The sequence below is a fragment of the Prunus mume genome, linkage group LG5 (assembly GCF_029339155.1).
Source record: "Prunus mume cultivar Tortuosa linkage group LG5, ASM2933915v1, whole genome shotgun sequence".
In the NCBI taxonomy this organism is placed as follows: Eukaryota; Viridiplantae; Streptophyta; class Magnoliopsida; order Rosales; family Rosaceae; genus Prunus; species Prunus mume.
The window spans coordinates 8361316-8374914 of NC_142702.1; the positions used below are offsets into that span (position 1 = coordinate 8361316).

The 13599-nt window shown below is 36.1% G+C and overlaps 1 protein-coding gene across 1 annotated transcript; it reads left to right on the forward strand.

Annotated features, from left to right (window-relative positions):
* On the forward strand, nucleotides 1-5228 carry LOC103331070 (EAP30/Vps36 family protein). Its single transcript, XM_008233685.2, has 8 exons — nucleotides 1-781; nucleotides 1328-1531; nucleotides 2009-2102; nucleotides 2228-2285; nucleotides 2468-2537; nucleotides 2965-3100; nucleotides 3228-3312; nucleotides 4546-5228. The coding sequence occupies exons 1-8, from the start codon at nucleotides 158-160 to the stop codon at nucleotides 4601-4603; spliced, it is 1329 nt and encodes a 442-aa protein (XP_008231907.1). The 5' UTR covers nucleotides 1-157; the 3' UTR covers nucleotides 4604-5228.
* Nucleotides 5229-13599: the final 8371 nt, after the last annotated feature.

The following is a 13599-nucleotide window of genomic DNA, read 5'->3' on the forward strand; positions in this document are numbered from 1 at the left end:
ATGGCTCATGTAAAGCCTTTTCTGACTTGTGGTGAAGCTTCCTCCTTCAGTCTAATTGAGTAACTTGACTTACAATTAGCAACATCAAATTACATCATACTAATCAATCCTACAGCAGAAATTCTTCATATCATCATCATCATCATATGATCATCAAATGGCCAGAAACTGCCTGCAAGCGGCTGAGCTAACGACCAGCGGCCGCCCAGTCCTCCTCCCAACGGAGATCGAATGCTCACTCCTCTCCGCCGTAGACCTCGAATGCGAAGACCTCCCCAACTTCCCTCACCTTAAATCGGGTCTCCTCATTCTCACCACCCACCGCCTCTTATGGCTTCCCGAGTCCACCGCCGCCTCTTCAGCCTCCGCCATCCCTCTCGCCGCCATCACCCACATCTTCTCCGCCAAAAAGTCAATCAAGTCCATGTTCGCCTCACCCCGGCTCCGATTCCAGCTCTCGGTCTCGCCCGACGGCCGGGTTTCGGATACGGGTTCGGGTTCAAGGTCCGTGGTGGTGACGGTCGTAGTCAGGGGTAAGGGCGATTTGGACGCCTTTTTGAACAAGTTGTGGGACAGCTGGCGGGGAAGGGCCTGGGAGATTGTGCATGAGCAGGCCGGCTCGGATGTTGCTGCGGGTTCCGGGTCGAGCTCTGGGATGTATACGAGGGAAGGGGCGGTGAGGATGGTTGGAGTGTCAGGGATTCTAAGGAAGGAGCAGGAGATGTGGGAGAGTACTGATAAGAGCTTGCAGGACGCTTTCCAGGACTTGAATGCTCTCATGGTAATGCTGCCTGTTTGGTTACTAAGATAATTGTTGAATTCCATGAATTTAAGTTCTGTATCAACTGGGAAAGTAGAATCTGGCTGTTCACTGAATGGGGGAAAATTCTGAAATCAAGTATAGGGTAAATGTGCCTTTTTGTGTATGTCTGCATCTCAAGTATTTGATTTTTGGGAAAGTAATTTGCAATGCTGTGCTGGGTTGATGAGAATATGTGTTGAAGGACTTTTATTGAGAATTTTTGGTCTTAGGCTTTTCGTTTTTGGGTTTGTGATCATATATGTTTTGCTTAGTTGCTGAAAAAATTGTTGAATGCACAGCTGCAGGCTGTAATATGCGGCTTAGCTAGTGAACACTGGATTCTTATTTTTTATTTTTCTAAATTTTAAAAGTAATTGCATTTGAGTCCTAAAAGTAGGCTTGTATTCTTATTTTTTATTATATATTTTCGACTTGTGGGTGCATTCAGTGTAGATACTTTTGAACCAATGTTATGTTCTCTGTTTGTGAATGGCTTTAAGTTGTAGAGCAATATTAAATTTACAGAGTAAGGCTAAAGAGATGGTGATGCTAGCAGAAAAAATGAGGCAGAAACTTTTATCTGGCTCGACTTCTCAGCCCAGTGCGGAAAATGATGAAGAATTGGGTTCCAAACAAGAGATGCAAGATTGGTTGCTGAGTGTTGGTATTATATCGCCCGTTACCAAGGAGTCTGCTGGTGCTATGTATCACCAACAATTGTCCCGTCAGGTTGTCTTCTTTCTATATTCTTTGTGAATGAAACCACTTTGTTTAGTTTCTCTCTTTAGCATTTGATGATCAAGTGAACTGTAAAGTCAGATTGTGTCACTGGAATATCAGTCTGTGCAATTGAAGGGAAAGTTAACGCCATCCTCAGACCCTGACCTATTCCTCGTTAAAAAGCAACAAAATGTAAACAATGTTTCTTGTTTCTTGACCAATCTTGTTTCAAAATAAATTTAAAAAAAAATTCTTGACCGAGCAATTTGAAGTTATGCTAGGAAATTTCTATTGTGCAATTCTGATTTATCTTCTTAACCTATATTGTATTAACTTGTCTGATATATACGTTTATTCTTATTGGATGTTCACATTATTGATTTATGAAAAATACCTCATGTTGTTTAATAGTTTTTATTTTTTTATTTTTATAATATCTTTCATCTTAGAGGAGAAAACTCATTTTCTGTTGTTTTTGGTAAATAGTTAGCAGATTTTGTCAGACTTCCACTTGAGAGATCTGGGGGAATGATGAATCTTATAGACATCTACTGTCTCTTCAATCGTGCTCGAGGCACAGGTTTTGTGTGATTATATCAGAGCTCTTGTTTTAATTTAATTTTGTTTGCATGACTTTGTTAAGTTCTGAGTTCTTGTCAGGATGTTTAAGGGGTCAAACTTGGATTGTTATCTCTCTTTATGCAGAATTGATATCGCCAGAAGATTTGCTGCAAGCATGTTCTCTCTGGGAGAAGTTTGACGTGTATGTAGGAATTTCTTAAATTTGTTTATTTGAAAGCATGGATGCACCTTTGTATGATAATGCAAAATATAAATGCTAGTCTTCAATATTGTAATAAGTGAAAAATAAATACCAGTCTATATCAGTAGTATTGTAACATGAGCTTGTTATTACCATAATATAATCTCGTTCTATGTTTGCAGCCCTGTAATGCTTCGAAAGTTTGATAGTGGAGTCATGGTCATCCAGAATAAGTCCCATAGTGATGAAGAGGTGATCTTATTATCTCTCTATAAGCTTTTTCATGTTAAGATTCTACAGTTGTGTGGATTGAAACATATTTGATTCCTGGTGGAAATGATTTCGATTCCCAAGTCTTCAGAATGATTCCTGGGCAGGAATGAGATTCCTGATTTTATGCGGGGCCTATATTATATGGCTCCCATGTTTCTCTTGATTACTATGTTGTAAACACTGGAATAGGAGGAAGGAGAATGATTTTCATTCTTGGCCATTCAAGCTATGCGATGAATATAAATCTTTTTGTTTTGCTTTTGTGGTAATGATGAAAACAAATCTTGGCCAAGTAAGAGGCTAAAATTTACACTTTGTTTGCATCTTTGATTATGACATCATGGTCATTCTACATCAGAAGCCATTTCAAGTTGCTTGACACAACTTACTGTGTTTGTCAAATTAGGTTTTTGCTAGAATCAAGACCCTTGTAACAAAGGCCGATGCTCTTCGAACTGGGATAAGTGCCAGTGATGCTGCAATCACATTAGGTATTGCACCAGGCATGGCGAAGGAGCATCTTCTTACTGCTGAAAGCAAAGGTACACTGTTGCACAACTTTGTTTGACAATATTCTAATAATGTTTTCTACATTGAAGTATATGTTTCCTATCAAAAGGAATTTCTAATATTTTTTAAATTTTGATTAATATTGGATATTGTTGGCAGGTTTGCTATGCAGAGATATTAGCCCCGATGGCTTTCGCTTTTATGTTAACCTGTTTCCTGAAATCGATCCAAATGACACGTTCTTGTAAGTGAAATCTGTGTGCAAGGCTGATTTTTCTCCTTCCTTTATGTTTGCCAAATGTGAAATCTATTGACGAAGCTGCTTGTCAAATGTACTTCAATTTAATTTTATTTACAATCTATGCATCTTCAAAAAGATTTTCATTAGACCAACCTCTCCAATAATTCTTATTCTGTGGTGGAATTGGTTTCTTTTGCTATAATGTCTCATTAATTGATTCTTATTGTCTTGTAATAAATAGTCTGTCCTACCCTGTGGGTCAGTATTTCGTTTACTCGAATCATTATTTAGATTTAGTAACTGGTAATAATTTTTACATTCTCACCTTTTCCAGCAGTGGTTCACTTGGAAATGTGAATAGCAAACTATCACACTTTAGTTGGGTTATTGTAAATTTCCAGGACAATGTGTTTATACTCATGTACCCACAGATATAGGGTTGGAGCTACCAGATTGAACACTGACTGATGACTGTGACTGCATAATGATGCTTGGATGTAGATATCTTATGTTTTTTGGTGTCTTTGGTGTATAGTCGAAAAACCTTGGAATAAAGTTGTGTTTACATTGTTTAGTTGAGTATGGTGATAATTAAGCTAGTGATGGCTGTAGGACATATAGTCAAGATTTCTGGTTTTCAGAAATGTTGATTCTTGTAGTAGAATTGGCCAGCTGGAACTTTTGGTTCGTAACTAACTTTGAATTGTGGGCATAGCCCAGACATTGGGTTCAAGACATAACATCACAAAAGAAGGATGAAATTGAACCTTATGAAATTAGGATAGTGCACACAATGCATGCGGCTGTGCATGAATATAATGGTCACTGTTCAATTTATGAGTGTACACAGTCCAATCAATTCACAAAATTTAAATGGCTGTCTGAAAGTCAGGTATACAAAAGGAATGCATCCCTATTCCTTTTCTCTATGTGCAGGACCCTCTGTAATTTTCTTAGGTTTATCCATTTTCTCACAATTCAAATCACTTTGTTGAGTTTCCTTCTCATGTAATTCCTTTTCTCTGAAAATTCCTAAATGTTTATCCATTTTCCCACCTAATTTGTTATAGGCGACCTAAAAACAGTTGCTCTGGCATCACATTTTATGCTTTTCTGTTTAAACAGATATTAATGAAGATGATAAGGTGGTGATAGGATCTCTCCCATTGTTATTATATATAACAGATGCAAAACTTTTTGTATTTATTTCTAATAAGTATTTTGTTTTCTCGACAGAGTGAAGGATTATGGAATCTATAGCACTTGGTTAAGGGCGGCCTGCGTGTCTGGATGAGAGAGATGATTTATTCTGTAACCCCTTTCTACCTTTTTCATGCGGCAGAAAGCAGAAGCAAGAGGTGAATGCTGCTGAAATCAGAAGGAACTAAGATTGACACAAAATTGATGAATGCCAAGTATTTTCAGGCGAGTTTGTACCTGTTTATTGCTTAATTCCCCTGCAACTCTTCGAATTTTCTATATTGTGGTGGTTGCACGGACGTAAAGTTCCAGAACCATGCATCAAAGACATACTTACCTCCATTGTGACAAAGGATTATTTGCAAAGTGCTTCTTCAGAGCCAGTGAAACTTTGTAATTGAACATAAAAGCAGGGAAGATCGGGTGAGGCGAGATGGAGGCCTATGTACTTTTAAATTTTCTTTACATCGCCCCCTTTTTCCCTCTTCCCAATGGCTTAATGGACATGGAAATAATCATGCCGTTTGTAACAAAACATTCAACTGATGATGCCATTATTTAGTTCATGTTTTCAACGATGATGAATGAAACAAAGATGCAAAGCCAAGGAGATAGAAGCTTATTTAATACTAAATTATTGTGAACTCTCAAATGGGAAGTCTAATCTGTTCATACTTACTAGCAATCAAATTTTTTTTCCTTTTTTCCACCGCTGGAAACAGAGTTTTGCTTGTAATATTTATTTTTCGAATTTTATAAGGTTTGTTAGGAATTATTTTATAAGTGTAGTTTAGTGGATCAATAATCCCCTGAACTGGTGTCTCCTATGAGGGGATTAATGATATCTCAAGTTAGCTATGCTAACTTCTTATTTAATTTTACCTCGTCTAGTTCAGGTGTGCTCACTTTCTGTTTCCTTTGTGCCCTGCAGTTATCCCTGAACGTGGAGTAAACAGTGATAATTTCTTTAGTAAATTTAGGTTTAAGCAAAAAAAAAATTTCACTTTTGAAAAAAGCCAAAGCTTTTTCAAAAAAGACAGAAAAACCTCTCAACTTTCAAATCAAAGACATGCAAATGTATAGGATTTCTTAGGAAATCCAAAAATAAATAAGGGCAATTTTGTCCATTTTAGCTTCTTTTACAAAATTTCTCTCTCCTTTGTGTTTTTCCAAAGCCTCCTGGATGTGGAAGTTGGATCATCTCTTCAGTTTTTCACTTTTCATTTATTTTTTATTTTTGTCCTTTTTTACGACAATACCCATCTTAACTTTAAATATTAATTTTCCAGCAGCAATGGATTTTGTTTTTGTTTTTTGTTTGAGGGGTCTGTCCAACTGTTTTTAATTTTTTTTTTTGGGGTTAAACGTGTGACCCCAACTGCTTTTGGCTTGGCTTTATAATAGTAGAGATGTTCCATTGCCAAAAGATAATCAAGCACTCTTGCATTTTGTGTGTGTGGTTACATTGGAGTTCAAATAGGTTCGAACTGGGGTGCCATGGGGAGGGGGAAGCCACCTTCCCCCTCTGGGGTGGCTTCCCATTAGCACATATTTTCTTTTGGATTATAATTGAGAATTGTTAACCTAAATAATTACAACGTATTCGGTAACATGTGCAGTAATTCTAGAAAAACAAAGATGTCTTTCGGTACAATATGTAGTTGGAGGCTATGTACAATTGGTGTTGATAATGCGTTGGATATGTAATTTTGTCTATGAAAAAAATCGGATTTTGTAAAGATTTATTATTCCATCATCCATCATTGCATAATTCACTGAAGAATGAAACAATTCATGGTTGTTCCCCATGAAGAGGGAAACATGTGAACAATGTTTGGATGTCCAAGTGGTACATTAATAAAAAAGGAAAGATGTACCGTGCCCATTAAGATACGGAAAGATGAGAGGCATGTTACTGTAAGACATGTTGTTTTATGCCTAAACCAGCCGAACCAAACTGCACAAAATCGGTCATGAATGGTTTGGTTTGGTTTGTTTTCATTTTGATTTTAGGTGAAACCGAACCACACCGGACTGTGAAAATTTAATTGGTTCGGCCGTGGTTTGAGGGTCAAACTGGACCGTGCCCACGCCTAGTGATGTGCCTTATGTGTGCATACCCATCTCCATCTAGCATGAGGCCATTTAGGAGCTCACTAGCTTCGAGTCGTGGGAACTCCGAAGTTAAACGAGTTGGGGCTAGAGAAATTCTAGGATGGGTGACCCACGGAAGTTGTTCGTGAGTTCCCGAAACAAAATCATGAAGGCAAAAAGGGAGGCCCAAAGCGGACAATATCGTGCTATGGCGAAGCCGATCCAGGGATGTGACGATTTAGTATTAGAGCCACTCTGTCATGTGGTGCGAGAGTGTCGACGAGGACATCAGGCCCATAAGTCAGTGAGCTCCCGAAAGGACTCGTGCTAGATGGAGGTGGGTATGCACATATAAGGCACATCACCCACTCTCCGTTAGTCGATGTGGGATGTTATAATCCACCCCCCTTAGGAACACGAAGTCCTCGTCGGCACACTCGCATCACACGACAGAGTGACTATGATACTAAATTGTCACATCTCTGGATCGGCTACGCCGTAGCACTATATTGTTCTTTTTGGGGCTCCCTCTCTACCCTCACGGTTTTGTTTCTGGGAACTCACGAGTAACTTCCCAGTGAGTCACCCATCCTAAGATTGCTCTAGCCCCAACTCGCTTAACTTCGGAGTTCCTTTGGCTCCGAATCCAGTGAACTCCCAAAAGGCCTCGTGCTAGATAGAGGCGGGTATGCACATATAAGGCACATCATCCACTCTCCATTGGTCGATGTGGGATGTTACATTATCCACCCTTATAGCCATCACTTTTCTATCCCCCACTGAAGCAAAAAATTTCAATGAGCTTCCCTATGGTTGCTCCTTGGTGATTGGAAATCACACAAAATTTCAAAATTCACTTGTGCATTTTCCACTCACAATCAATGAAATAGGCAGTTAGCACCATATAGTTACAGTTTTGGACACTTGTTCAAGTGTCAGTAGGAAGGCTAACCCTAGTTGCCCTCAAATCTTTCTTCAACTTCAACTTATGCTTATCATACATTTTCAGAAATTGTCTCACTATTGTTATACTGCTAGGAACATTAAACAAAGGGCAAGCAACATTACCAAATTTCCTAGAGGCATAGAGAAAGAGGCTATAGAGAAATGTCTTATTTCTATAAGCTTGAGAGTGATGAGAGAGAGGTTGTAGAGTAAGAGGAAGTGAAAAGGTTAAGAGAGACTTTTTAGAACACGCATTTTAGATTTTGAGAAAGGGTGTGGCTTCTTGTTTCTATAAGCTTGAGAGAGACAGTAGAGAAAGAGGAAGTGAAAATACTGTAGAGAACAAGTAACAAACAAATAAAAATTTGCAAAAAAGGGGTTTTGGGTCCCGCATAAAATCTTTATTAAAAAAAAAATTCAAAATGCACAAGGCGTGTTGTAGTAGTTAATCAAACTCACAACGCGTCTATGTATGTTGTAGAATAAATCTTTAACAACATGCAACACCTACATGTTGTAAATAATTTTTTTATTCACAGTTTTAACTACGCGCAATTATATCATGTTGCAACACGTATTAAATGCACGTTGTTAAACATGATGATTTACAACACACATTAAATGCACGTTGTTAACCTCATGTTGTTGTATGTCATTTTTCTTGTAGTGGGAGATGATAATGGTTTGAAATCAATGGCTTTAGTTTTGGGCTATGTTGTCCAATTCCTACCACAATGGCTGCACCAAACTTTGGTGCTTTCTTGTCCCACAATATCACTTACAATATTTCCCTATTCTCATCATTCATAAGAAGAAGAAGTATGTTTTCAAGCATCCCTTGGTCAATTGGTGACATAATAATATATGTAACATACATTACAGTAGAGGTTGCTTTCTCTATCACATTTTGAGCCACACTGTTACACTAATGAAAACTTTTCATGAGTTTATATTTACATTTTATGGAAGTTCTATCCTATAATATTTGAGTTTATGACATGTGTATTGGGTACAATCAATGATCTACGTATAATTTGGATTAGTTTAAATTCAAATAATGTATGAAAAGCTCTATTTTGTGACTTATTATTTGAGTATAAAACACAAATAAATCATCATTTGATTTGATTCAATAAGACCAGTTAGCTAATGCACTATGCGTGTCTTAGGATATCCATCTCATGTTCGTACATCAAAATATTTCATTTAAGTCAACCATAGCTCAGTGGTAAGAACATTTGCTTATGGATGAGTGACCTCATATTCAAACTCCAAAGACACTTTCCCTAACCCATTCTAATCTTTGGCATTTTTTTATATATATAAAAACTCATGGATATTGATAGTACCGAAAAGGAAGTAGTTGGTGGTCTCAAAATCTCATGCAAGTTCCAACAAATAGGGATCATAATTTGGCCTACGGTCCATGGGCTAAAGTGAGTTGCCTGAGGCCCAATGGCATTGTGTTTTCGGGCTTAAATTCTTTTTTTTTTTTTTTTTTTTTTTGCAATTCTGATTACATAGCCCGTTTGATAAAACCTAAAATATATGCTTTCATTGAAAATCAATGACATAGAATTGGAGAAGTGGGTGGAGTGCTGCTTCTCAAAATAGCTTTCTCATAAATCAGTAGTGCCATTTAATAATATTTTGAAAAGCCAGATCATACCCTTATGAACTTTTCTTATTGACATTCTTTGCACTTCATGTTTTTCTCATTCTCTATTAGACTTTTCACCTCCATAGTCATATGTCTCCCTTTTCATTTCCATAAGTGAAGATCTCTCTGTTAGAAGTATGCCCTGAAAGCCAATCATTAGATGAAATCTTTCATGGAAACTTCGTTTGAACCAACCATTTAGGTTAACACTTAATGGCAAGTATGTCAACTCAAGTAATGGTTTAGATTGTGATCGTTAACCTATTTGACAAGTTCATGGATCTGTGAGATAAAGAAGGTGATCTAAGAGATTGGATGGGAAGAGACCTTTCCTTCTAACTCATGCCTAAAAGGTTCTCGGTTATAGGATCGTTCAATTGAGCATTAACAAACTGTAAAGACCAGGACACACTGTATCTGCTCAATCTGGGAGGATGACTAGTCTCAAGTCAATCGTATATGGACACTGAGATAAGTGCGTAGGTGCTTGCTAGAGAATGATTTCATTGAACGCGGTCAAACTAGAACTCTTGTATGGAAGTTTTAAACTTGAGGCACTATGGTTGCCTTATGGATACGTAGTTAGTCTCTGATTGTATCATAAGGTTGAGCTCATCCTTGGGCTTAGCTCAAGGTAACGTTGGGATCTTCGACAAGTCCATAGAGGAAAGTGAGTGTATGACAAGGGGTCTTGACCTCTAGTATAGGGAGAAAATGTTATATGATGTGATTCAGGAATCTCTGGCCGGAGTCAGAGATCAATAAAGAAAGAGTTTTCAATTGTGCTCAAATCGAATCATATAGTCAAGAAAGATCAAGTTAGGGATTTAACATGAATTACATATCTTATTAACAAGATCAATGTCACACCTCATACCCGGGGGTCGGTGGCAACCCCTCGCCTGGTGCGTGAGAAAAGAAAAAGTAAAATAAAATAAAAAGAAGCTGAAACATGGGTTTAAAATAAAATTCTCTTATAAAAATAGCTTTAAAATCTTACAACCACTGCTCAGTAGGGACATGAGACCTTGCTACAATAGATTAATATAACTAAATTAAGTGACATGCAGTCACACTGCCATATATCACATTAATAATAATAATGCATGAATGCTCTTCATTTAATCCCGTTAATTCATATAACTGGACAAGCAAACTTGCATGTCCCATACCATGCTTTTACCACTTGGTTCCATATGCCCATTTATATGAACTAACCCCCATCTCAATCATCTCATAAATTCCCTTTTGTTAGTCATCTTATCTAACTCCCTATCTCCAGTCCCATATCACCCAATAAAAACTATGTGCACTGTGGGATCCTTGAGATTTGGTACCGGCCAAAAGTTAGACTTAACTACACAAAAGATCATTTCCATTATTTTCTCAACCCAACAATTCCAACCAATTTCCATGACAAGATATAATTATGCCTTTCACATAGCCTATATATTTCACAACAATGTAACCATTTAAAATATCACCAATGTATATATAATTATGCCAACATTATTCAAATAGTTAAAGAATATGTAAAACACCCAATACAAGGAACGTCAACCAAACTGTACTACCATGCATAATATAATGCTCACAAAGTTTAATTAAATCAATCTCTGTAAAAGGCCCCCAAGAAACCTATACCTTGACCCCAAAGCTTTTGCTAGAAATGTAAAGTATTTCCCAATTTTCCACTGCATTCACAAACTCAGTCTCTCACTCTTTTTCTTAACAATTCTACTTCTCTCGACCTCTATTTCTCTCTCACCTTCTTTGTTTATTTGTTGTGCAACTAATGACCCATATATATATATATACACACACACAAAGAATAAGTTGGCAACAACTCATTTCCTATTGGATGGTGTACTGGCGGTTTATATACTTACTATCCAAGTAATGTATATAGATATTAATGTAGTTTTGCAAATAAGGAAGAATGTCTTATAGGACATGTTGTGACTCCTCCAATTCCTCCAATTCTATTCTAACATTCTTCTTGGTGAGTTGACAAAACTAGTAATCATAGCCTTGCTACTTAACATGTTTTTTTTGACACCTAACCACATTATCAAGAACTATTTTATTAATATATATACATATATATATATATATATAAGAGAATAAGATATAAATATTTATTAGAACAGTACATAAAACAATATATATATATATAACCAAGATAATTACTTATAAATATTTATAGCAATTATCTTTCTTTAATTTTAAAAAGACAAACTTTCACAATCAATAACATTAATAAAGGAGAAAGGATCAAATTGTGTTGCAATTCAAACTAAATGAGTTCTCCTAATATGTTATATATTGGCTTGGGTAGATGTGACATGTTACTAAACGTCACTCACAATTTTTGGAAGCCTTATGTATCGAAAGAGTAGTATGAGATAAAAGGCATTTCCTATTTTATATGACCTATCGGGAGTCCTATTTCAGCGTCACAAACTTTTTTGTTTTCACACCGGGAGCTCTTAATCTTAACAATATTTATGTTATGAAAAAATATGAAAATAAAAAAACATTGTTTTTTTATTTGAAAAAAAAAAAAAAAGAGGACATTCCGTAACTGGGTCTTTATCAAAGGGAGAATTAAAAAAGAGTTTTAATTCACAGTCGACAAAGAAAGAATTCAAGATCGCACACGGCCTCGCTAAATAGAACCTAATTGTCACGCCCCGGACTCGGGTGTTGGTGAAAATCCCCCACCCGGTGCATGAGGAAAAAAAATAAAAATAAACAGGGTGAGGGGTGAGGGGTGAGCAACCACCACTCAGTAGGGACATGAGACCTTACCATAGTATATTGATATAACTAAATTAAATGACATACATTCACATAGCCAAATATCACATTAATAATAATAATGCATGAATGCTTTTCATCTAATCCCGTTAATTCATATAATTGGACATGCAGACCTGTATGTCCTATACCATGCTTATACCACTTGGTCCCGAATGCCCATTTATATGAACTAACATCTATCTCAATCATCTCATAATTCCTTTTTTGTTAGTCATCTTGCCTAACTCCCTTAACTAGTCCCGAATCACCCAATAAAAACCATGTGCATTGTAGGGTCCCTGAGACCTGGTACCTGCCAAGAGTTAGACTCAATTACACAAAAGACTATTTCCATTACCCTCTTTTCCATTATTATTTTCTCCACAACATCTCAAACTAATTTCCATGAAAACAATGTAATCATTTAAATATTACCAATGTACATATAATCATGCCAACATTAATTAAATAATTGACAACACGTAAACACCCAATATCAAGAACATTATAATATCAAGGACATCCATCAAATTATAATATCACGCATAATATAGTGCTTATGAAATTTAATTAAATCAATCCCCTTAAAGGTCTCCCAAGAAATCTCTACATCGATTTCAAAGCATAAATCAAATTTAGTAAAACACAAGCAAAGCTCTCAATCTCTTCCAATATCATATTTTTCTTGCATCTCTCTTTACTCCTCTCTAACAACTATCACGCTGTATGCATGTTATCTCTAGATGTAGTAGTAAACAACTTGTAAATGTAGACTCCCTATTTATACTAGAATAAACATTTTATCACTAAACTTTTAAATAGTCAGCACGTTTTAATCTTGGTGCCCAAGTAATTTTTCTTCCACTCCAAGTCATTACAAGATGAGAATGGATATTATGAGGACATATACTGGTGGGTTAATGACTCAACTATTTCTTTCATTAATATCCCAACAGCTTGCAAGTTTAAAAGATGAGTAATCAATTGCAAATAGAAAAACCTTGCACAATTGACTTGCACGTCAAACTCAAAGCAAGGAAAAACTGCCATCTTTAATTAGTAAACATTTCTCTCTATAACCCACATCAAAAACTCTACACCATGAATTATAACATTTTATAGCACATTCTAAGACAATAATAATACATATATATATATATATTAACAAAGCCTCTTATTCAATTGAATATATATAAAAATATAAAGATAATTAATAAAATAAAATGCTTATAATTACTAGAATAGTACTATAAACGTAAAACAATATACATATATATATCCAAGATAATTACTTATAAATATATATAATAATGTTTATTCCTCTTTAATAAACAGTTTTTTTAATTTTTAAATACGAAATCTCACACCAATAGATCACACACCCATAAGTTCGTAATTTGGATAATAATGAAAAATGGTGAAATCAACGGTTGAGTCAATTAATTAGATTAATTGATTAAAGAGTTAATTAATTACGTTGAAATAAAATGGGCATTGAAATGGTTTGAGAAACTAAAAGTTCATGGGTTTTAGCAAAAGGGGCTTTAGAAGAATGAAGTGAGATAAGTTGGACCAAAAGGCCCGAGTGG